A 26,384-nucleotide genomic window follows, 5' to 3' on the forward strand; every position below is an offset into this window, starting at 1 on the left:
GATTGTCAACATACTGTATCAAAAAGCCCTCCTGGACACATCTAACAAATTGCTCTCCATCCGAGCCCCTGGCTGCAAGGGATTCCCAGTCAATATGAGGGAAGTGAAAGTCACCCGTCACAACAACCTTGTTTTTTTCACACCTTTTCAGAATTTGGCCACACAACTGCTCCTCTGTGTCCTGCAGACTGTTGGGAGGTCTATAGTACATTCCTAACATTGTGATTTCACCCTTTGTATTCCTGAGCTCCACCCATAATGCCTCGCTGCAAGATCCCATCCATGGACTCCATCTACACCTCCCGCTGCCGGGGGAAAGCGGGCAGCATAATCAAGGATCCCTCCCACCCGGCTTACTCACTTTTCCAACTTCTTCCATCGGGCAGGAGATACAGAAGTCTGAGAACACGCACAAGCAGCCCGTAACAGCCTCCCTGAACAGGCGCCGGAATGTGGCAACTAGGGGCTTTTCACAGTAACTTCCTTTGAAGCCTACTCGTGACAATAAGCGATTTTCATTTTTTTCAACAGACTCAAAAACAGCTTCTTCCCCACTGTCACCAGACTCCTAAATGACCCTCTTATTGACTGACCTCATTAACACTACACCCTGTATGCTTCAACCGATGCCAATGCTTATGTAGTTACATTGTATATCTTGTGTTGCTCTATTATGTATTCTCATGTATTTTCTTGAATTTTGTTTAATTCCCTTTTCTTCCCATGTACTGAATGATCTGTTGAGCTGCTCGCAGAAAAATAATTTTCACTGTACCTCGGTACACGTGACAATAAACAAATCCAATCCAATCCAATCCTTCAATGTGTCCTCCCTCAACACAGCTGTGATCTGTTCCCTAATTAGCAATGCAATTCCTTAAGGAGGTTATAGCTGAGCACTTAGAGAAACCCAAGGTAATTGGAAAGAATCAGCATGGTTTTGTAAATGGGAAATCGTGTTTAACCCATCAAGGGGAATTTGTAGACGTACTGTACTTGGATTTTAGAAGACATTTGATAAGCTTATTGTGGAAAATGCAAGCTCATGGTGTAAAGGGTAACATTTTAGCATGGATATAAGATTGGCTGGCTGGCAGAAAACAGAGAATGTGCATAAATGGGTCTTTTTCTGATTGGCAGGATGTGATGAGTGGAGTCCCACAGGAGTCTGTACTGGGGACTCAACTTTTTCAAATTCACATCTATCACTTAGATGAGGGCAGTGAAGGCATGGCAGCTAAATTTGAAGATGTCAGAAATATAGGTAGGAAAGTATATTGTGAAGAGGACATAAGGAGGTTGCAGATGGATATAGATAGGTTGAGTGAGTAGGCAAAAATCTGGTGAATGGAGAATAAGATGGTAAAATATGAAGTTGTTCACTGTGGTAACAAGGATGCAGAATTAATTCTGGCTGGAGGACTTCAATGTCCATCACCAAGATTGGTTTGTGAGTGCCACTGCTGACTGAGCTCGAAGAGTCAAAGCTGCTTGACCGGGCCTGTGGCAGGTGGTGAGGAAGCCAACGAGAGAAAAACCTAAACCTACTGACCTATTGACCTCTCCCTCACCGTAAAGTAAAGTCACCAGTCGCCATAGTCCAGATGACCATAGGCTGCTTGCGCTTTTGAGAAGGAGAACTGACTGGTGGGGGATTTAACCTGAGGATCACCACACCTCAGGCGAGGGACAAGGTTGAGAAAGTGGGGCCTTCATGAATAACCTCTGTCTGTACGGGAATTGAACCCACGCTGTTGGCCTCGCTCTGCATCACAAGCCAGCTGTCCAGCCAATAAAGCTAATTCGATGAAGAATGTAAGAGAGCATGCCAGATGTATAGCGCCGGCCCTAGGGTTGCTGGCGCCCCGGCAAGCTGAACTTCGGCGCCCTTGTGGGGGGGGGGGGGGGGGGGGGGGTGGGGGTGGGGGGGGGGGGGGGGGGGGGGGTGGTGGGGGGGGGGGGGGGGGGGGGGGGGGGGGGGGGGGGGGGGGGGGGGGCAGCGGGGGCCCGAGGGGGGGGGGCTGGAGTGACCACCGGCGAGGGCTGGATCCACCGCCATGTTGGTGTGGGGGCGGCTGAGGGAGGGCGGCCACCGCGCATGGGCGCTGTTGGCACCGGCCCAACTGCGGCATGCGCGGGTACCCGAGTCTTTCGCGGCGCCCTAGCACATGGCGCCCTCGGGCAACTGCCGAGTTGCCGGCACCTTGGAGCCGGCCCTGCAGATGTAGCATCAGGCATACCTAAAAATTAGGTGTCAACCTGGTGAAGATACAACACCGAACTAATGCCAAACATTATTACCATAAAATCCCCACAATGCAGAAGGAGGCCATTCAGCCAATTGAGTCCGCATTGCCCTTCCAAAAGAGCACCCTACTCCGGCCCACTCCCCAACCCTATCCCTGTAACCCCGTAACCCCATCTAACCTGCACATCTTTGGACACTAAGCGTGGCGCAATTTAGCATGGCCAATCCACCTAACTTGTACATGTGTGCAAGTGATAGACAGAGTTAAGTGCTCCACAGCCAACAGATCAGATCTAAGGTCCCAGTCCTGCCACATTCAGCATGAATGGTGATAGACAACAAAACTACTCACTGGAGGAGGAGGCTCCCACAAATATTCCCATTCTCAAATGATGGAGGAGCCCAGCACATCAGTGTAAAGGATAAGGCCGAAACATTTGCAACAATCTTCTCCAGAAGTCCCCAGGATCATGAATTTCAGTCTTCAACCATTTCGTGTCACTCCACATGACATCAAGAAACGGCTGAGGACGCTGGAGACTGCAAAGGATATGGGTCCTGACAACTGTATGATTGAAGACTATATCCAGCTATATTATTGAAGATTGGTGCTCCAGAACTGGCTACTCCCTGAGCTAAGGTGTTTCAGTACAGGTACAATACTGGCATCTACCTGGCAATGTGAAAAATTGCCCAAGTGTGTCCTGTACACCAAATCCAACCCAGCCAATTACCGCCCGATCAGTCTCCTCTCAGTCGCCAGTAAAGTGATGGAAGGGGTTATCAACACTGCCATCAAACACCTCTTGCTTAGCAATAAACTGCTCACTGACACTCAGTTTGGATTCCGCCAGGGTCACTAGTATGTTTTTTTCCAGAATCAGTTAAATCTGCAAATGTGTGTTCACCGTGGCTCAGTTGGTCGGAATCTCGCCTCTGAGTCACAAGGTTCCAGCCTCAGGTCCTACTCCAGGGCTTGAGCACAAAAAGTAAGGCTAACACTGCAGTGCAGTACTCAGGGAGAATTGCACTGTCACAGCTGTAATCTTTCAGAAGAGTGTTCCATCGAAGTCCCATCTGCTCTCTCAGGTGGATGTAGAAAATCCCTGGCTCTATTTTCAAGAAGTGTAGGAGATTTCTCCCCAGTATCCTGTGCAATATTTATCCCTCAATCAACATCACAAAAACAGATTATCTGATCATTGTCACATTGCTGTTTGTGGCAGTTTGTTGTGTGCAAATTGGCTGCTCAGTTTCTTACATCACCAGTAGTGACTGTAGTTCAAAAAGTACATAATTGGCTGCAAAGTACTTTGAGACATCTGGTTGTGTAAAGTGCTATATAAATTTGAGCCTTATTCTTTCAGAGACCTTGGGAAAGCTGGTGAGTCAGGTCCTATGTTTCCCCTATATTAAGAGGCAATTGCAATTCGGAACTCTGTTCACATGTGGGACTGGATTCTTCGTTCCTGAGTCTAAGTGTTGACGCCGGCGCAGGATTTGTGGAGTTCCATGACAGCAAAACTGGCGTCGCAGCTAGACCGATTTAGCAACTGTTCGGGGGCTAGCACCGGCGCCACATGTAACACAATCGATTCCGATGAGAAACGGTGCCGGTTTCACGATTGACACTCAGGAGGCTGACAAGCTGCAGCCGCATATGCATATTACAATCCCCACACACACACACTCACAGCCAACAAGACGGCACTGGTTGCGCTGGAGGGTGCGTGCCCATCCAGCTGGGGCCTGAGGGCACCTAGGAGGGGTGCCCTGGGGGGACATCCATACAACCTGTGGCCCAAAGTTCACAGTGGGCAGTCATGCGCAGCTGCATGGCTGCCTTGCAGACGGTGGCAATGATGTTCCGTGGCCATTCACCCCCCCACTACGTCCCCGGCCTGGTAGAAGCCGACCCTCCTGACCAACAGCAAACTATGACGATGTTGGACACTTTCCATACCCCCTCTCTCTTCCTCAGCAGCCAGGACGCCGGTTTCACGATTTTTAAAGCACAAGTGAACCACGCCGTCGGGGAATTCGGCTAGTCGGAGGCGGACAACTCCAGGCCCGGAGAACACTGGGTCAGGTCCACTAATGACATGCAAAAGGTGTTAGCATCCGTGCATTCCAGAACGAATTGGCGCCGCTGTTGAGGCGACAGGAGAATTACGATTTGCTGTCAAATCAGCGCCTGCCGCGATTTGGTGGTCACCTATTCTCCACCCAATCGCATTTCCCGATTTCTGCGTCAACCGCCAGAGAATCCTACCCGTGATCTTTCACTGTGTCTGGGATTTCTGTCATTATCCTCTCACTAGTTCTCATCTTCCTGTTATTTTGATATTATTTCTTGACATTTTCCAGCCCTGTGCTCCCCAATTTGAAATCTGGCCAAATGCTTGAAATCCTGGGCACCCTGCATAAGCTCTCTTGTTTAAAGGGGTTTGGTATTTTCTTTAACTTTTGAACCTTATTAATTCATTGCCGCGAGGAAAGACTGGCTCAAAAAGCCTCAAACGGGGCCTTGGGGAGTAATGCTCTGGGAACCCCAGTTTTAGATAGTGAAATTTGAATTCAATACAGAAAAAATCTGGAATTAAAAGTCTAACGATGGCCATGAAACCTTGTCGATATCGTAAAACCCATTTGGTTCACTAACATCCTTCAGGGAAGGAAATCTGCCAGCCTTACCTGGTCTGGCCTACATGTGACTCCAGACCCACAGCAATGTGGTTGACTCTTAACTGCCCTCTCAAGGATGGGCAATAAATACTGCACAGCCTGCGATGCCCATGACCCATGAACTAATAAAAAAAACCTTGCATCTGTTGTGTGTTCTTGGTACAGGAAGATCCATTGGACAGATCGGCCCACTGAGCCACACCTTGCCCAAGCCTCTTTCGTAATCCTATTTGCACCTGTCTCCAGTATCTCTCTTATTCTCTCTCTCGAGACCTTTTAATGGATGGAAAAGTCAACCTTGTCCAGATGCACCTAGTGTCATGTGAGAATACCTTTAAGAAATGGACTGTTTAAGCAATGTGCCTTTAAGAAAATAGTGATGTCAGAGAGTGGGAAGGGGGGGGGGGGTGGGGTGCTGCTGAGCTCACTTCTGTTTTTTTGGGAGTTTTTAGTTTCAGTTTGAAGAAAGCTTGGGTTGTTGGCTGTGAGCTGCATTGCTGGTGATCTCTGCAATGAAGGACTATCTCTTAATCCTTTGGTGAAATCAGAATGTAAAAAGGTCTCAGTATTGAATATAAATCTATGTGCTTCTGTTTGCAGGATTTGTTAAGTCTTTTGGATGTGTAAAGGAACAGTTTGCAGGATTGGGTACTGTGTTGTATTATTTTCGGGCTTATCTTTTGAAGTAAGGGGTGTTAAGAGATCCAGTGTCTTTATTTAAGAGGTTAATTTGAGTTCACGGAATAAATATTGTTTTGTTTTATAAACCACGTGTCCATAATTGTAATACGATACCTGGGGAACACGCTGTGTTCTTCAAAAGCAGCACTCCATTAAAGGTGGGAGTTGGTTGAACTCCATGATACATTTTGGGGTTCTGAAAATACCTCTCCCATAACACTAGGATTTAGTGGAGTGAGGATGATTTACACTAGGCAGGATAGCTGGATGAGGAGAGATTAAGGGTTCCAGGTGAAAAGTCATGAATCTGTATTGCTAACAGTGATTCAGGTCTTCCAGTCTCTGGATCATAGGAGACTGGATGTACCCTCCCAAGCTACCCTTCGAAAACCCCCAGTGCAAGGTCTCCATGAGAATGCCCACGATGTTTGAACTTTTGATGGCACTTCCTCTGCTCCCCGGGACCCTGTGCAAAGGCTCCACCTCTGAGTTAGAGTCGAAGATTTAGAACTGTTATGACTACTTACCCTGATAATTACCCAGGAAGTGTTAGATAGGAAAAATCCTAGTCTAACTCCTGGTTTACTATACAACTGACAACCCAACTCTCCCACACCCGCTCCTGGCCCTTCCCAACCCAACCTGACTAGTCCCCACCTCCTTACGCAGCCACCACCTACCTGCGTACCATCCTGCCACCCCCTGCCTGCTGCACCCCTGCCTACCACCCCCGCCTGACATCGGCCTCCATCCCCCACCCCCACCACTTCCAACCCCGCCTCCACCTCCCCCATCCCAACCCCCCGCCTCCTCCCCTTGCCCCGCACACCCCTGCTCAACTCTGGAGGAAACTAAATGGGTATTTTTTGTCTACTCAAAATTGGTGGCACGGTAGCACAGTGGTTAGCACTGTTGCTTCACAGCGCCAGGGTCCCAGGTTCGATTCCCAGCTGGGTCACTGTCTGTGTGGAGTCTGCACGTCCTCCCCGTGTGTGCGTGGGTTTCCCTCCGGGTGCTCCGGTTTCCTCCCACAGTCCAAAGATGTGCGGTTAGGTGGATTGGCCATGCTAAATTGCCCGTAGTGTCCTAAAAAGTAAGGTTAAGGGGAGGGAGGTTGTTGGGTTCCAGTGATAGGGTGGATACGTGGGTTTGAGTAGGGTGATCATTGCTCGGCACAACATCGAGGGGCGAAGCTGTACTGTTCTATGTTCTATGTTGGATTCCTGGCTTGGGTCACTGGCAGTGCAGAGTCTGCACGTTCTCCCCGTGTCTGCTGGATTTTCTCAGGTGCTCCGGTTTCTCCCACAAGTCCCCTGAAAAACGTGCTGTTAGGTGAATTGGACATTCTGAATTCTCCCTCAATGTATCCGAAACAGGCCACCAGAATGTGGCGACTAGGGGCTTTTCACAGTAACTTCATTGCAGTGTTAATGTAAGCCTACTTGTGACAATAAAGATTTTATATATATTTGGGCTAAAATTCTAACTCCGAACAATATATCTGCCGGGTTCCAAATGCTTTTCCAAATTTAAGTAAAGCTCCACTGTGAGGTCATTTTTATCATTAGTAAACTAGGAGTACCATGAGGGTCACTGGGTCCACGCCCAATTCTCCGATCAAATCTAATCTAATCTCTGAGATTTTCCCGTGCATCAATTAACAAATGAGCTGTTTATCTATCTTTCAGGAAGTTCCTCCTGACGAAGCCAATGCACGTTGAATCTGACTTGTCTGGAGTTTGCCAGCTGCACTTGATTGATGAGGATCCAGTCAGCACGGGCTTCGGGAACACAGCGGGTATGTGCTTTGTTCAGGAATGAAAACAGATACCTTCATTTCTGTTGTCGTCTCGAGAAGCTGTAAGCTGCTTTAGATCACCTGTGTGCAAATGCAAAAGATGTGTTAAGATGAAGTCTTTGCTTTTCTGAGTACCCCCTGCATTAAGTTTTTGAGAGGACATGAGGAAATGGGTGAGAGAGAGCACAGGACTTGATACCAACCAAAGCCAAGGAACAGAGTGGTAGAAGGAGAATTGCAAAGGATAGGTCGTACCTCAAAATGTATTGCAGGTCCCTCAGTGCTGTCCATATTCAACAAGATCTGTCATTAAGGAATTCTCATTCACTTGTTACAGAATAGCAAGTGGGGAAGGTCATGCGCATTACAGCTCCCTCTGATAACCACAATACCCATATTGCATTTTGAATCGGCTGGCCTTTTCTGCTCAGATGCACTACATTAGCTGTGCCAACCCGACAATATAGGCTACACTGTGGGACAGTGGTTAGCACTGCTGCCTCACAGTGCCAGGAACCGGGGTCGATTCCGGTCTCGAGTGACTGTGTGGAGTTTTCATGTTCTCCCCTTGTCTGCGTGGGGTTCCCCGGGTGCTCTGGTTTCCTCCCACAACCCAAAGATGATGTGCAGGTTGGGTGGATTGGCCATGATCAATGCAGGGGTCAACAGGGATAGGGCAGGGTGTGAGCCCAGTTAGGGAGCTCTTTCGGACGGTGGGTGCCGACTCCTTCTGCACTGCAGGGATTCTATGGTATCCTATGCCTGAGTCTCTGTGAATTGCAGATTAAATCTCCAGGGCAGGGCTGAATGGAAACCCAAGCGAAAATTCATGGCAGCGATATAAAGAATTCTATCAATACCTTTTTCGTTAATTTAATTATAAAGGTGTTGGGATTGAAATAAGATGGTAGTAAATCCGATTCAGTCAGATAATGAAACATCACTTTTCATTTGGTTGGGAGGGTGGAAGTCAGATGAGGCGGGGGGGGGGGGCGGCAAGAGAGGTGCAGGGAGGTCATGTGATCATCCTCCAGAAGTCGATTGACCCATAGTTGTGAACCATAGACTGCATATTGGACCCAGTGAACTTTGGGGTTAGAACATAGAACAGTACAGCACAGAACAGGCCCTTCGGCCCTCGATGTTGTGCCGTGCAATGATCCCCTACTCAAACCCACGTATCCACCCTATATACCCGTAACCCAACAATCCCCCCATTAACCTTACACTACGGGCAATTTAGCATGGCCAATCCACCTAACCCGCACATCTTTGGACTGTGGGAGGAAACCGGAGCACCCGGAGGAAACCACGCCACACAGGGGGAGGACGTGCAGACTCCACACAGACAGTGACCCACCCTGGAATCGAACCTGGGACCCTGGAGCTGTGAAGCATTTAATGCTAACCACCATGCTACCGTGCTGCCCCCGGTTCAGAGCGGTTTGCTCTCTCACCTCTTGTACTATTTCAGCAACAGTTTGAAGAAATATTATGCAGTGTTAGCTGGGCTGTAGCCAGGAATGATGAATTTTTTTGAGGTATCCGTTAATTCGCCTGTCACTAATTAAAATACTTAAAAAGGGGGGATGGAGTTAAGGCGAGTAGTTGGAGTTGAGCTCAAGATCAGCCACAGTCAGGTTTAAAGGCAGAATAGGTTCGAGGGACTGAATGGCCTCCTCCAGTTCCTGTGTTCCTAAGCCAGGCATTTATAATTCACAATGACAAAGTGAAGTGTGCAATGTTGATATTCATGTGTTATTTGTCACAGCTCTTTCTTATCTCACAGTCTTCAGAGCAATGGTCTCTGTTATTAGGCTCTGTAGAGCTGTAAGTTCTTTTGGAATGGTAGTCAATGTTTTTCACCGGTACGGTAAGTCAGTCAAAATATTGATCTGTACAAAAGGTGAGAAATAATTAGTTTACAGTCTCTCTCAACCAAAACAAAGCTAAAATGTCCAGTAACAGGTTGGGCTGGGGATGAGCTGAGGTAAAATGTAAACCCAACAGGACATTCCGGCCGCATTGCCCAACTGTTTTTAGATTCTTTCATGGAATGTGAGGCCATTTATTGCCCATCCCTGATTGCCCTTGATTAGGTGGTGGTGAGCCGTTTTCTTGAACTCCTCCCACAGTGCTGTTAAGGAGAGAGTTGCAGGATTTTGATCCATCAAACCATAGAAAAGATATGCACAGAAAGAAGCCATTTAGCCCAGCAATCCTGATAAGGGCTAAAAACAGGAAATACTGGAAATATTTTGCAGCTGCAACTGCAGCAGCCAGATCTCACCAGAAACAAAAAGAATAATCTGCGTGGATGGTGTTGGTTAAAGGTAAAATGATGGACAGAACAGAGTGAGTACCCAACTGTTTTCCAGTTGTCCTTTAGAGGGAGCTCTGGAGCTCTCAAGCCACTTTATGGTGTCAAGGGAAGAGTTACCCTCAGGCAAAAAAAGACCCTTGGCATAATTGTCACCCAAAATGTAACCTTTAATGATGGAACACTGCCTCATAATTGAACCCAAGTTTGATCTTATGTCTGACGTGGAATTTCTTTTTATTTTAACAAACAATTTTATTAAGGTATTTTAGGCATATAGAAAAAGTGACATTGTGCAGTACAAAAAAAAGTCTAGACACAAATTAACCATAGTGCTAACCACGGCTCTGTTCATGCACAGCCCTGCCTGAATATCCCCCTACTGTACTCTACCCTACCCTAGCCCCCCCCCCCCCCCCCCTGCTGACGCTTACTCCTCTGCGAAGAAGTCAACAAATGGCTGCCACCTTCGGGCAAACCCTAATAGTGAACCTCTCAAGGCAAACTTGACTTTCTCCAGGCCAAGAAAGCTCGCCTTGTCCGATAGCCATATCTCAGCCCTCGGGGGCTTTGAGTCCCTCCATGCTAACAATATTCATCGCCGGGCTTCCAGGGAAGCAAAGGCCAGAACGTCGGCCTCTCTCTCTTCCTGGACTCCCAGGTCCTCCGAAACCCCAAAGATTGCCACCTCCTGGCTCATTACCACCCCAGTTTTCAATACCCAGGACATGACATCTGCGAATCCCTGCCAATACCCCCCGAGTTTAGGGCACGACCAGAACATGTGTACATGGTTAGCCGGCCCTCCGGCACATCTAGCACATTTGTCCTCCAGCCACAGACCTCTTCCCACTTAAGCTTCAGGTCCTCGGTCTGCATATCCTCAGCTCCCATTAGTTCCTTGTAAACGTCTGAGACTCTACCCTCTCCCAGAGCACCGCTGCTGAGACTTTTCCAGTATCGTTCACCTGCAGGTAATTCTGCATGCATTTCCTCAGCATCTCACGCACCGCCTCGTCCGCGAGTAATCCAATTCCCAGCCTCCATGGTGGGCGCTGAAAGCTATCCTTACAAAACTGCAGGTCTACCCAGTGCGGAGCATGGTCCGATATGGCAATTGCCGAGTATTCTGCCCCCACCATTCTGGCCAGCAGGTCCCTACTCACAATAAAGTAGTCAATTCGGGAATACACCTTGTGGACGTGGGAGTAGTACGAGAACTCCCTCGCCATCGTCCGGCTATATCTCCACGGATCCCCCCCTCCCCCCATTTGCTCCATGAACCCTCTCAGTTCCTTTGCCATTGCTGGCACCCTGCCCGTTCTTGAACATGACCAGTCCAGGACTGTATTAAAGTCCCCGCCCATGATCAGCTTCGCAGAATCAAGCCCCGAATGAAAAACCTGACTGACCCAGCCCTTCCTTAACCTAACCTGGTCTGCCACATTCAGGTGCATCTCCTGCAGCATGACTATGTCCGCCTTCAGAACCTGCAGATGCGCAAACACACACGCCCTCTTCACTGGCCCGTTTAACCCTCTAACATTCCAGGTGATCAGCCTGGTTCGGGTCACTTCGCCCCCCCCTTTGCCGATCAGCCATCCCCTTTCCTTGGCCAGCCCCCGAGCCATGCGTCGCGCTTCATCTGGCCCGCCTCCTGACCGGCTCCACCCATGTTGCTGTTACTGTTTACTGTTGCCATGCCCAGTTTCCATCCCCGTCAGCAGAACAACTCTTCACCCCCCCACCCCCCAAGCAACACCATCCTATCACCTAACCCCTGCTCAAATTTAACTATATGCACACCCCCCACCTCGGCTTTCATTGACTAGCCCCACTCAGCTAGCCTGGGGCTCCCAGCCTCGGCGCCAGCGTGTCTCCCACCCATTGTTCCCAGTCACCCTCCCCCGTCCCATCCATACCACTTCCCCAGATCAGCCCTACTTAAGCAAACACTCTATACAAGTCATAAACTGCCCCACAATAGCACAATTCAAGTTAAACAAGACGAAAAAAAAAGAGAGATAAGAAGTAACAGGCACTCTCAGTCCTTCCCATACAATAGATTGCACAAAGTTCCTCTGAAGCATCCCTCTTAACCCAACCCTTTTAACTGTTTTCTTTATTATTTACCCCCCCAGCCAAGCTCCAACTAATCAAAGAGCCCAAAAAGGAAACATTCAGGTAAACCACGCAAAGAAGCGACAAAAACGGACCCAAACATACAGGCAATTTTCAAAACAGGAGAGACACCACATATACTTAAAAGCTCTAACATGAGTCCAAACGCCCTCAGCTCAGGGACAGCCCTTGCTTCTTAATGAAGTCCATCACCTCTTCGGATTCCTCAAAATAGTGGTGCTGACCCTCATATGTAACCCACAGTCGCGCCGGAAAAAGCAGCCCGAATTTCACCGAATTTTTGTACAGTATCTCCTTCACCTGCCTGTAGCCTCCCCACCTCCTGGCCACCTCAGCGCTCAGATCTTGGTAAACACGCAGGGTGGTATTGTCCCAAGTGCAGCTTCGTGTGCGCCCATTGCAGCACCCGTTCCTTGTCCAGGTACCTGTGAAAGCGTACCACCATCGCTCGTGGGGGACTCCCTCGTCGCGGCTGCCTCACCTGCACTCTGTGTGCCCTGTCCACCACCGGCGGGCGCAGGAACACCTCACTCCCCAGCAACTTCTGAAACATACCCTCCACAAACGCGATAGCGTCCGGCCCCTCTGCCCCCTCCGGGAGGCCCACGATTCTCACGTTCTGCCGACGAGATCTGTTGTCCAGGTCCTCCAGCCTTTCCAGAAGCACTTTTTGCTGGTCCCTCAACCTCCGAATCTCCACATCTGCCACCGTTTGAAAGTCAGCCTGCTCCTCCACTGACTTCTCCAACTGCTGGGGCTTGTCAGCCTGATCATCTTGCCTTTTTGCCTGACGTGGAATTTCAACCCACACCCTGAATCAAAAGGTGTGAGACTGCTCCTGACAGTGAAAATTACATTGTTCTATTTATTGATTCCAAACTCAGTTGTGACTGATAGCTTTTCCATCCACGCTCGATTCCTGGCTTGGGTCATTGTCTGTGCAGAGTCTGCACATTCTCCCTCTGTCTGTGTGGGTCTCCTCGGGGTGTTCACACAAGCCCCAAAAGACGTGCTGTTAGGTGAATTCTCCCTCTGTGTACCCGAACAGGTGCCGGAATGTGGCGACTAGAGGCTTTTCACAGTAACTTCATTGCAGTGTTAATGTAAGCTTACTTGTGACAATAAAGATTATTGTGTTATATTTTAGCCCTGGAGCTCTTAAGCCCTTGTACAGTGTCAAAAGAAGAATTATCTTCAGAAAATCTGAGTGTAGCCCTCGGCCAGAAGATTGTGTCTCCGAATCGGATTATGTCTGATGAAAACAGCTACGCAACAATTGTTGTCGGGTTTCCAGATCTACTGGTAAGTGAACAGATTTCAGTTCAATAAGAGGCATTGGTGTTTTCAGTTGCCGAAATAAGTTACCTCTGTGTTTTACAACATACAGTATTGCTTCAAAGCAATCCCGGAGTCTTCCAGTTGCTTCATTTTATGCAGAAGCTCCTCTTGATCCAGTATTGCGAGAAACTGTGCCACATGTAAACATAAATTGAGAGCATAGTCATGCAGAGGTGATACAGGCAACCAGTGATCACCATCTTTCACATAAATGCACATAAAATGGGTGAAAGGTGAGGCTATACACCTGTCACAGAGCAGTTCACCATTATTTGCAGGTTCAGGACACCAGTGTTAATGCGCAATCTCCCACTCACCACCAGCGAAATTCCCCGACACAGTTTGATCACTGATATTTAGATCACGAGTGCAGCACACTGTTTACTCATTCTATCCAAGGGGGAAGGAGAGTCGGCCCCGGCTGAATAAAGAAGTAAAATTGAAACAAAACAAGAAAATAAGGCTTATGGTAAATATCAAGCTCATAATGCATTCGAGAACCAAGTTGAATGTAGAGAGTTCCAAGGAGAAAAGAAAAAGGAAATAAAAGGGACAGAATACGTGCATGAGAAAAGATTAACACCCTCCGTCCTTGTACCTGTTGCTGCTGTCTCACCTCCTCCGACTCTCGCTGAAATGCTCTCTTTCTCTCTGGCTATCGCACTCTTTTCACATGATATATACTTCACTCTCTCCAACTCTTTTTCTCATGCTTATGCCTCTTATTTTATGATCTCTCCTCTCTCTGGCTGTCTCCAAATGTCTCCGGTGTATCTTGTACATTTGCCTTTGCTGTTGAGCAACAGACATTGAGGCCACTGGCTGTTATGGAGAATACTGCAATTATGGACGACTCGGATGGGGGTCTGAGCTTATGTACATCGAAGATGATAATAGGGGGACTTGACGTATGTGCTCAGGGGAGTTGGGATATGGAACCAGTGAGGGTGAATGGGCAAAAGAATAGATTGGGATTAGAAATACCAAGTGGAGAATTTATGAGCACTGGGTTAGTGAAGTCCCGGGACTGGAGATGGGGGACTGGAAGGATTAGAGCTGAGGATTAAGGCATAGCATTACAGTATTGAATTGAATTTGATTTATTGTCACATGTACCGAGCTACAGTGAAAAGTATTATTCTGTGTGCAGTCCAAATATGTAAAAACTTAGGACATGCAAAAATACACAATGTAAATACATAGACACAGGCATCAGGTGAGCCTGGTGTGTAGTACTACTGGGTAGAGATGATGTGTGAAGAGATCAGTTCAATCCATAACAGGGGCATTCGGAAGTCTGGCAACGGCGGAGAAGAAACTGTTTTTGAACCTGTTAGTGCGTGTTCTCAGTGTTTTGATTCTCCTGCCCGATGGAAGACGTTGGAAGAGAGAATAACCCAGGTGAGAGGGGTCTTTGATTATGCTGCCCCCTTTCCCAAGGCAGCGGGAGGTGTTGAGTCAATGGATGGGTAGTTGGTTTGTGTGATGGACTAGGCTGTGTTCACGACTTTCTGTAGTTTCTTACAGTCGAGCAGTTGCTATACCAGGCTGTGATGCAGCCAGATGGGATGCTTTCTATGGTGCATCTGTAAAAATTGATAAGAGTCAATGTCGACATGCTGAATTTCCTTGTTTCCTGATGTTGAGGGAGAGATTGTTGTACCAGACCAGATCCCAATTAATGTTGGAAAACCAGATGAAACCTCAACAATTTTTCAATTTGTAAAACTGTGAGGAAAGGATACATCGCTCCACTGACAAATAAGGATTTTTATATTAAAACAAACTTTATTATGAACACCGTATTAACCACATTAACATCACAGGAAATAGATCTACAATCAACAGTTAAACAATTGTAAAAAAAACAGGGCAACACTTTAACCACCAATTTATACCTTCTCCATTTCCAATTAAGCTAATCCCATTACAGATCAAAGGCCACATATGAATAAAGTTGACAACACAGATTACTTCTGTATTCTTATTTCGAGATTTCTTGGAGAGAGAGAGACCCCTTCAGAAACAGCCTGCAAATCTTTCTGTCTGAGAAATCCTACTGCAAATGGTTTGCATCTGGCTCCTCCCATTAATTATATAATCTCTATCCCACTCAGATCCCATGACCCGCTTACTGAAGTCTAACCACAATCCATTTAATTATCTACACGCCAGGGGACCTTCTTTCTATAAACAAAATTCCATTACCCCAGATAAGTAAACAAGTGCATGGTTGGAATGAATGATTATCCCACATTTACAACATCTTAATTGCATCTTTTATAGACGCACTGCCTGCCTGTATGTTAAACCAGGATTTGGAAAAGTATTACTGACACATGTATATATGTGCGACAATGTACTTCTCCCATGTGCACTGGGTGTACTCCCATATTGATCTTTTCATGCTATAAAGATGCTGTTCGCGGGGGTGGCTGACTCGGAGCATTCGGTGATTGTGGTTTCCGACCGAGCACTGCACTGGGTGGATTTGCGCATGGCCCAGGAGGTGGAGGCAGGATGTGGGGTTGCTGGTCGATGAGGAGGTGTGCGAACGGATGCGGCTGACATTCGGGGATATGTGGAGCTAAACAATACGGGATGGGTCAGGGCCTCCACGCTGTGGGAGGCACTCAAGGCAGTCGGGGGAAGTTTATATCAATTCAGGCGCATACGGAGAAAACAAAGCAGGAGGAGAGGGCAAGGCTGGTGGACAAAATTTTGAGGGTGGACAGGAGATTCTCGGAGGCAGGGCTGTTGAAGGAGAGGCAGGAATTCCAGGTGGAGTTTGGGCTAGTTTCTACGGGGAAGGTAGTAGGACATTTGCGGAGGGCCAGAGGGGCAATGTTTGAATACGGGGAGAAGGCGATTAGGATGTTGAGACAGCAGTTGAGACAGTAAGAGGCGGTGAGGGAGATTGGTAGAGTTAGGGATGATGAGGGCAAGGTGGTGATTGGCCCAGAGTTGCTGAATGGGGTGTTTGAGGCTTTTTTTTTAGGAGGCTCTGCGAGTCGGAGCTCCCAGTTGGGAAGGAGAAGCCACGTGGTTCCTGGATGGTTTGGAGTTTCTCAAAGTAGAGGAGGCGCTGGGTTAAGGGACGTGGGTCCCAAATTGGGAGATGGAGGTGATGGAGAGTATTTGGCAATGCAGGAAATGAAGACCCCAGGGCCAGATGAATACCTGGTAGAGTTCTATAAAAAGATTGGGGCAGATCTGGGGCCGCTCTTGTGAGGGCTTATAGTGAAGCAAGGGAGAGGGGGAAATTCCTTGATTTTAAAGAAGGATAAGGATCCGAAGCAGTGTGGGTTGTACCGCCCGATATTATTGAATGTGGGTGCCAGGTTGTTGGTGAAGATGTAGGTTTCACAAATCGAGGACTGTGTCCCGGGGTTATAGGTGAAGATCAAATGGGTTTTGTGAAGGGGAGGCAATTGTCGGCGAACGAGTGGAGGCTACTCAATGTAATCATGATGCCTTTGGAGGGGCAGGAGGTGAAGGTAGTGGTGGCGATGGAGGCGGAAAAGGCGTTTGATCGGGTGGAGTGGGCGTATTTGCTGGAGGTGCTGGCGCGGTTTGGGTTCGGTCAGAATTTGTGGACTGAGTCCGGCTGCTTGCGAGCGTGCGGACAAACCAAGTGAGTTTGGTGTACTTCAGGCTGCATCTTGGGACAAGGCAGGGGAGCCGGCTCTCTCCGTTGCTCTTTACATTGGCGATAGAGCCGCTGGCAATTGTGCTAAGGGCGTCGGACTAGAGGGGGATTGAGCGGGCGGGGAGGACATCAAGCACAGGGTCTCATTGTGTGCAGACAACCTGCTGCTGTATATTTTGGACCCGATGGGCCAGTGGGTAGTATCAGACACATCGTGGGGATCTTGGGGGAGTTTGGCTGACTCTCGGGATACAAGTTGAATATGGGGAAAAGTGAGGTGTTCCCGATTGACACTAGAGGGCAGGAAAGGACTCTAGGGGAGTTGCTGTTTAGGGTGGTGGGGACAAGTTTTAGGTATTTGGGTGTCCAGGTGGCCGGGAGCAGGGCACAGATGCATAGACTGAACCTGGCTCAGTTGGTGGAGCAAATGAGGGCAGACATTAAGAAGTGGGATGTGCTGTCGATGGCAGGGCAGGTGCAGACAGTAAAAATGATGTTTCTGTTTGTTTCAGAACTTCCCAATCTTCATCCCTGAGTCGTTTTTTTAAGAAGGTTAATGCACTGATCTCTGGATTTGTGAGGGCGGGCTTTCTTGGAGTAGGGGTGAAGGGGGCGAAGCCGGCACTGCCAAATATGATGAATCTCTACTAGGTGGCGAATATCGCTATGGTTAGGAAGTGGGCCCGGGGGGGTGGGGGAGCGGATGAAGGCGGCATCGTGTCGGGGTACAGGTTTAAGGGCTTTGTGTTGGTGCCTCTACTGTCAGTTACTCTGTGAGCCCAATGTGTTGGCCCTCAGGGTCTGGAGCAGTGGCGGCAGTGTCTGGGGCTGGAGGGTGCCTCGGCGTGGACATCGATCTGTGATAAGCATAGGTTTGCACTGGCGGGGCTGGATGTGAGGTTTCAGGGGTGGCGGCAGGCAGGGATTGAGCACTTTGGCGATCTGTTTATGGTGGCAAATTTGCGAAGTTGGAGGAAGGGTACCAGTTGCCCAGGGTGAATGGTTTTAGGTATCTGCACGTTCGGGGCTTTGTAAGGAAAGTGATGCCGTTCTTTCGTGGGCTGCTGCCGCCCCCGATGGTTGCAGGACAAAGTGTTGTTGAGGAAGTAAATAGGGGAGGGGAAGGGGTCGGATGTCTATAAGGCGCCATGGAGTGGGAGGGAGCTCTGCTGGGGGGGCATTAAGCGCAAGTGGGAGGTGGTGCTGGGAGGGGAGATGGTGGCCGAGGCATGGGCAGAGGCCTTGCTGAGGGTGAACGCACCCTCGCCATGTGCAAGGCTTGGGCTCATCCCGTTCAAAGTGGTGCACAGGGCTCATATGATGGTAGCGAGGATGAGTAGGTTCTTTGAGGGGGTGGAGGATAGGTATGGGCAGTTCGCTTGTGGGGGTGGGGGGCAAATCACATCCACATAGAACATAGAACATAGAACAGTACAGCACAGAACAGGCCCTTCGGCCCTCGATGTTGTGCCGAGCAATTATCACCCTACTTTAAACCCACGTAAGCCGTATACCCGTAACCCAACAATCCCCCCATTAACCTTACACTACGGGCAATTTTTAGCATGGCCAATCCACCTAACCCGCACATCTTTGGACTGTGGGAGGAAACCGGAGCACCCGGGGGAAACCCACGCACACACGGGGAGGACGTGCAGACTCCACACAGACAGTGACCCAGCCGGGAATCGAACCTGGGACCCTGGAGCTGTGAAGCATTGATGCTAACCACCATGCTACCGTGAGGCCCCACATGTTCTGGGCATGACCAAGATTGAGGGACATCTGGCAGGGGTTCGCGGATGTGATGTCCCAGGTGCTGGGGATGGAGGTGGTCCCGAGTCCAGATGTGACGATATTTGGGCTGGTGGAAGACCCGGGCGGCAGGCAGGGATTGAGCACTTTGGCGATCTGTTTATGGTGGAAAATTTGCAAAGTTGGAGGACCTGGAGGAAGGGTACAAGTTGCACAGGGGGAATGGTTTTAGCTATGGTGAGAGTGGCCGATGTTTTGTTCGTGCTCAGGTGGCAGGACTCGGAGCCAGCAAAAGCAGGGGTGTAGGTGAGCGACCTGGTGGAATTCTTGAGGTTGAAGAAGGTTAAGTTTGCCTTCAGGGGGTTGGTGGATGGGTTCATCCGGAGGCAGAAGCTGCTTATTGATTCCTTTAAGGAGGTTTGAGAGGTCAGCGGGGGAGGTTGGATGGTTAAGGGCATTAAAATGGGGAAGGCGGGGTGTGGGATGGGGATGGAGCAGGAGAGGGTTGTTGGTGTGGGTTGTTTATTGAGATGTTTGGTTGTTCTGATTCTATTTGTATCTATGAAAATAAATGCCTTGAATAAAAATATTTTTTTTAAAAAGAAATTAGTTGGATTTTAATACAATGTGTTGCACTGAGCTGGCAGGTTTAGTGTATGACTCAGGTTTGTGATGTGGAATTCAGCAGACTCTTAACAAATTAGAGATGTAACAGAAAATGTAAAAATATAGAAATGAGAAGGTCATTCACCCCAACCTGTCTTCCAATTTTACCCAATTTCCCCAACATTCAAGCTCAACCTGCCTCCACTCAGCCCATCCTACCCCACCACTCAGCCCATCCTACCCCACCACTCAGCCCATCCTACCCCACCACTCAACCCATCCTACCCCACCACTCAACCCATCCTACCCCACCACTCAGCCCATCCTACCCCACCACTCAGCCCATCCTACCCCACCACTCAGCCCATCCTACCCCACCACATCCCATCCTACCCCACCACTCAGCCCATCCTACCCCACCACTCAGCCCATCCTACCCCACCACAGCCCATCCTACCCCACCACTCAGCCCATCCTACCCCACCACTCAGCCCATCCTACCCCACCACATCCCATCCTACCCCACCACTCAGCTCATCCTACCCCACCACTCAGCCCATCCTACCCCACCACTCAGCTCATCCTACCCCACCACTCAGCCCATCCTACCCCACCACTCAGCCCATCCTACCCCACCACTCAGCCCATCCTACCCCACCACTCAGCCCATCCTACCCCACCACATCCCATCCTACCCCACCACAGCCCATTCTACCCCACCACTCAGCCCATCCTACCCCACCACTCAGCCCATCCTACCCCACCACAGCCCATCCTACCCAACCACAGCCCATCCTACCCCACCACAGCCCATCCTACCCCACCACTCAGCCCATCCTAAGCCACCACTCAGCCCATCCTAACCCACCACTCAGTCCATCCAACCCAACCTACCTCACCACTCATTCCACCAGCCCATCCAGTCCCACCAGCCAGCCCATCCAACCTGTCCTACTCCACCGCTCAGCCCATCCAACCCATCTTACCCCACCACTCAGCCCATCCAGCCTTCCGACCCCACCATTCAACCCATTCAACACACCCAATTGCACCACTCACCCCGCCCAATACTACTAACCATAAAGCCCATTCATCCCAAACCACTTTTCCTGATGTTCAGTCCTTGAATAGGAATTTATTACCTGGTAGTGCTGTCCAAGTGCACACAAATTTCAAACTGTACAGTTTGGGAGGCAGCTCAATGGGCGACGAGTTTTGTCGCTTGCTTCTCCCAGACGGATCTCGCTGCCGTCTCGCGCTCACCTCCGCTTCTGCCGTTCCTCCCGTCTTTCGTCTTTATTCTCTTCGTTCCCTACTCCTGGAGATGCCATGTTCGTTATTGTATCCCATGCCTTCCTTCCGGCTCTCATTTCCCTGCCTCCCTCCCACCTCCCTGGTTCTCCTCTCTTGTTCCCTGTCTCTCCCCCCCCCCCCCCCCCCCCCCCAGCCTCCTGTGGTTCGCCTTTCTTTCCTCTTAGGTTTAGCTGCCCCCCCCCCCCCCCCCCCTCCCCTCTCCCTGTCTATCTCTCCCTTTCATGCTTTGGCTACTTTCCCCTGATTCTTGGCTACCTGGCTATTCTTCCGCTTGTTCATTGGCCACGAACAGGTCCCGGAACAATTGCGTGAATGGCTCCCACGTTCTGTGGAAGTCATTCACCCCAACCTGTCTTCCAATTTTACCCAATTTCCCCAACATTCAAGCTCAACCTGCCTCCACTCAGCCCATCCTACCCCACCACTCAGCCCATCCTACCCCACCACTCAGCCCATCCTACCCCACCACTCAACCCATCCTACCCCACCACTCAACCCATCCTACCCCACCACTCAGCCCATCCTACCCCACCACTCAGCCCATCCTACCCCACCACTCAGCCCATCCTACCCCACCACATCCCATCCTACCCCACCACTCAGCCCATCCTACCCCACCACTCAGCCCATCCTACCCCACCACAGCCCATCCTACCCCACCACTCAGCCCATCCTACCCCACCACTCAGCCCATCCTACCCCACCACATCCCATCCTACCCCACCACTCAGCTCATCCTACCCCACCACTCAGCCCATCCTACCCCACCACTCAGCTCATCCTACCCCACCACTCAGCCCATCCTACCCCACCACTCAGCCCATCCTACCCCACCACTCAGCCCATCCTACCCCACCACTCAGCCCATCCTACCCCACCACATCCCATCCTACCCCACCACAGCCCATTCTACCCCACCACTCAGCCCATCCTACCCCACCACTCAGCCCATCCTACCCCACCACAGCCCATCCTACCCCACCACAGCCCATCCTACCCCACCACAGCCCATCCTACCCCACCACTCAGCCCATCCTAAGCCACCACTCAGCCCATCCTAACCCACCACTCAGTCCATCCAACCCAACCTACCTCACCACTCATTCCACCAGCCCATCCAGTCCCACCAGCCAGCCCATCCAACCTGTCCTACTCCACCGCTCAGCCCATCCAACCCATCTTACCCCACCACTCAGCCCATCCAGCCTTCCGACCCCACCATTCAACCCATTCAACACACCCAATTGCACCACTCACCCCGCCCAATACTACTAACCATAAAGCCCATTCATCCCAAACCACTTTTCCTGATGTTCAGTCCTTGAATAGGAATTTATTACCTGGTAGTGCTGTCCAAGTGCACACAAATTTCAAACTGTACAGTTTGGGAGGCAGCTCAATGGGCGACGAGTTTTGTCGCTTGCTTCTCCCAGACGGATCTCGCTGCCGTCTCGCGCTCACCTCCGCTTCTGCCGTTCCTCCGTCTTTCGTCTTTATTCTCTTCGTTCCCTACTCCTGGAGATGCCATGTTCAGTTATTGTATCCCATGCCTTCCTTCCGGCTCTCATTTCCCTGCCTCCCTCCCACCTCCCTGGTTCTCCTCTCTTGTTCCCTGTCTCTTCCCCCCCCCCCCCCCCCCCCCCCCCAGCCTCCTGTGGTTCGCCTTTCTTTCCTCTTAGGTTTAGCTGCCCCCCCCCCCCCCCCCCCCCCTCCCCTCTCCCTGTCTATCTCTCCCTTTCATGCTTTGGCTACTTTCCCCTGATTCTTGGCTACCTGGCTATTCTTCCGCTTGTTCATTGGCCACGAACAGGTCCCGGAACAATTGCGTGAATGGCTCCCACGTTCTGTGGAAGTCGTCGTCTGACCCTCGGATGACGAATTAGATTTTCTCCATTTGGAGAGATTCCGAGAGGTCGGAAAGCCAGTCTGCAGCTTTGGGTGGTGCTGCTGACCACCAGCCGAACACGATTCTACGGCGGGCGATCAGGGAGGCAAAGGCAAGGGCGTCCTCCCTCTTCCCCAGGAATAGATCTGGCTGGTCCGAAACCCTGAAGACCGCCACTTTCGGGCATGGCTCCACCCTCATCCCCACCACTTTGGACATTGCCTCAAAGAAGGCTGCCCAGTACCCAGCAAGTCTGGGGCAAGACCAGAACATGTGGGCGTGGTTGGCCGGGCCTCCTTGGCACCGTTCACATCTATCCTCCACCTCCGGGAAGAACCTACTCATACGGGTTCTTGTTAAGTGGGCTCTATGTACCACTTTTAGTTGCGTCAGGCTGAGCCTTGCGCACCTTGAGATGGAGTTGATCCTATGCAGTGCTTCGCTCCAGAGTCCCCACCCTATCTCAATCCCCAGGTCCTCCTCCCATTTCTTTCTTGTTGCGTCCAGTACGGTGTCGGCCCTTTCTATCAGTCGGTCATACATGTCACTACAGTTTCCTTTATCTAGTATGCTTGCGTCCAGTAGTTCTTCCAGTAATGTCTATCGTGGCGGTTGTGGGTACATCCTTGTATCCTTTCGTAGGAAGTTTTGGAGCTGTAGATACCTTATCGTAGGAAGGTTTTGAGCTGTAGATACCTTAACTCGTCCCCCCTGGCTAGCTGGAATTTAACAAATACCTGTTTTGACAAGTGCACACATAGAATGAATCTCTTGCCCAACATGTTTGTTTTGCTTTTTAGTAATTATCCTTTTGTTGATTTAAATGCTGGGTTACCTAACACTGAAATGTGCCCCTGCAGTCTCCCAATGAGGTGTATCTGTGGAAACGAAGGACTCCAGTGGACAGTACTGATGCTGGCTCCACAAGGGATAAGTTCTTCAGTGGGAGCTATCAGTCTGGGACTGTGAAACAAACCAACTGCATAACTCTGACAGGAGCAAACCAAGTGATTCGTGCTGTTGCTACTGGACAAGTGCCCATCAGCGAAATCTACCCAAAAGGTTAGTGCGGTGCTGAGGTTCTTCAAACAGTCCCTTTAAAGAGAGGTATTATCATCTCAGGCAACAATTGCTGGCCTTGTCAGTGCTGCCCACATCTCATGAAAGGATAAAGGTTTGAACACAGGTGATCACACCATTTTCCTCCAATGCCTCCACTTCCAGTTGTAGAGCTGGTGCCTTGGGAGTTCCCCATGGCTCCATCATGTTCCTCGAGCACACAATGTCCATTAGTAACATCATCCACGCGGTCAGTCGCTGAAATGGGCTTCGTGAGGTGAGGTCCTAAATGGATGCTGATGACTCCCTTCTATGCTTCCTCCCACCTTCATTACAAGTTCACTAGCTTCAGTACTACATTTTGAATGTGCTGCATTATCTTCCAGCTGAAGATTTGATAAGACGAAAGCTGGATTCTCTGTTTTTGGGACTATGTCTCCAGGCCGGCGTCAGAACTGTGGACTTTCACGCCAGAAAAACTGTTGTGAAAGGGCCACATATTCCTCGCCTTGCAGGGACCCGCCGTAAATCTAGCAGCTTTTGCGGCAGATACGGGCCCCCACACTTCCGGGTCGGAGGCCGCGCATGCTTACTCGGACCGCGGTGCTGGACCCTCAAAATAAACCCCCCCGATCGGCCGCACGCCCAACCCTGGCCACCCACACAAACATTTCCCGGCCGCGTATAAGGCCCCCCCTGCCCTTCGATCGGCCCGTCCCCGACCAGGGCGGACTGAGTCCGCAGCCGCCACGTTAGTTTCCCTACTGGCTGGACCACATTAGATCCACACCGTCGAGACTTCGGCCGGTCAGGGACGGAGAATGACAGAGAGGGCCTCCAATAACAGCAATGGCCCTAGGTAGGTGCTCGCCGGCGCCAGCCCCGTTTCCATGTGGGGAAATGGATTCTCCGCCCCCACGCGGCCCCAATTTCAGTGTCGGGGAGTGGAGAATCCAGCCCAATGTCTTTGGCACCTGCTCCAAATTTCACACATCTACCACCTACCACAATGATCCCATTGTGTTTAACTATGGACTCTTTTGAATGACAGCAGCTGTTCAGTTTCCTCCAGAACCAATTATTTTTTTTAAATTAAAAGGTAGCTGTAGAAATTAATCCTGCTGCTGAACATGAACAACAGAGATTTCATTGATATCGCACCTTTACATGGTTATGGCTTCCTGCGGTGCTTATCAGTCACTGAAATTATTTTGAAGTGTAGTCACTATTCGAAGAAAACAGGACATGCCCAGAAACAGCAATGAGATAATGACCAAATTATCTGGTTCAGTGACTTTGGTTAGGAGAGGTATATATAAATGAACGTTGTTGTCGTAGAGTCGTAGAATCCCTGTAGTGCAGAAGGAGGCCATTTTGCCCATCGGCTCTGCACCGACCCTCCAAAAGAGCACCTTACCGAGGCCCACTCCCCCGCCCTATCCCCGTAACTCCGAAACCCCACCTAACTTGCACATCTTTGGCCTGAGGGAGGAAACCGGATCACCCGGAGGAAACCCACACAGACACGGGAAGAATGTGCAAACTCCACACAAACAGTCACCTCGACCGGTATTGAACCCAGGCCCCTCGTGCTGTGAGGTAGCGGTGTTAACCACTGTGCCACCGGATGTCATTGGATATTAACCAGGGAGGGCTGCTTGCTCTTTTTCAAAGAATTTCGTGAGATCTCTCGCGTTCCGAAACATGTCCACTTGGACAATACAGCGATCCCTCTGTACTACCCTGTGAAAGTCAGCCTAGATTCTCTCTCTCTGTTGTGAAACATGAATTTGAGTTTCTCACTCAGAGGAGAGACTGACACTTGAGAAATAGAGATGTTTTGCGAGATTGCAGATACACTTCAGTCAGCAACGTGTCCTTAAAAAATGGATAAAACATCAGTCTACTTGACCTGGAGATCAGCCCAACGACATCTGACCTCTATTTTTTTTTTAAATTTGGAGTACCCAATTTTTTTTCCAATTAGGGGGCAATTTAGCGTGGCCAATCCACCTACCCTGCAGATCTTTTTGGGTTGTGGGGGTGAGACCCATGCAGACATGAGGAGAATGTGCAAACTCCACACTGACAGTGACCCGGGGCCAGGATGGAACCCGGGTCCTCAGCGCCATGAGGCAGCAGTGCTAACTGCTGTGGCACCCCCTGGCCCCTATTTGACCAGGAAAAGCACAGCATTGACATCTGATAACCTTCTAGGTGAACACTCACTAAATGACTTCAGCAGCCAAATAACGCAGTAGCGAGTAGAATATTTATAATGCAGCAATAAGTGTTATTGTAATATCGATGCTCATCCTCTTTCAATAAGAGGCAAAGCTATTGCCCAGCTCTGATTACCAGTGCTATTGTTTCCTTTTCCTGTAGATGTAAAGCCTCCAAACACTGCAGGATTCTTGGAGGTCACAGATCTGAACACTAAAAAGATTAAATATATCCCCATTCCCAGGTGAGCAAAGTATTGAATGGAATAGATCCTCAAACACAGGAACAGGAGGAGAACGTTCAACCTCTCACGGCATATTCCCGGTAAATCATGCCTGGTCTGTATCGTAGTTCCATTTAGCTACACTGGCCTAACAAATCTATCGATCTTGATTTTGAGATCTCAGCCCTCCGCCAAAGCAGATTTCTGCAGAAGAAAGTTCTGGATTTTCACTCTTATATGAAGGTGTGTTTCCTGGCTTAATTCCCAAATAGTTTGTCCCGAACTTCAAGGGGTTTAACTTGTATTTATTTCAGGTACGGGGGGGTGGGCGGTAGTAGTAGTATGAAACAGTCATCAGTGCACCCAGGTCGGAATCCAGGATGGAATCTGTTTTCAGCCAGAGAGTGAGGAGAATGTGGAACTCACTCTCTCATGGAGTGATTGAGATGAACATAATA

General features: G+C 49.8%; 1 protein-coding gene across 1 annotated transcript in view; it reads left to right on the forward strand.

The window, feature by feature from the left end:
- vwa8 (von Willebrand factor A domain containing 8) overlaps positions 1-26,384 on the forward strand; it is a 489,820-nt gene that overhangs the window by 361,867 nt on the left and 101,569 nt on the right. The window contains exons 33-36 of the mRNA XM_038802772.1: positions 7,303-7,412; positions 13,022-13,176; positions 23,282-23,483; positions 25,866-25,947. Of these exons, the coding sequence (XP_038658700.1) occupies positions 7,303-7,412; positions 13,022-13,176; positions 23,282-23,483; positions 25,866-25,947 (549 nt within the window). The remainder of the gene's footprint in view (positions 1-7,302; positions 7,413-13,021; positions 13,177-23,281; positions 23,484-25,865; positions 25,948-26,384) is intronic.

Source organism: Scyliorhinus canicula, chromosome 7 (genome assembly GCF_902713615.1).
Source record: "Scyliorhinus canicula chromosome 7, sScyCan1.1, whole genome shotgun sequence".
NCBI lineage: Eukaryota > Metazoa > Chordata > Chondrichthyes > Carcharhiniformes > Scyliorhinidae > Scyliorhinus > Scyliorhinus canicula.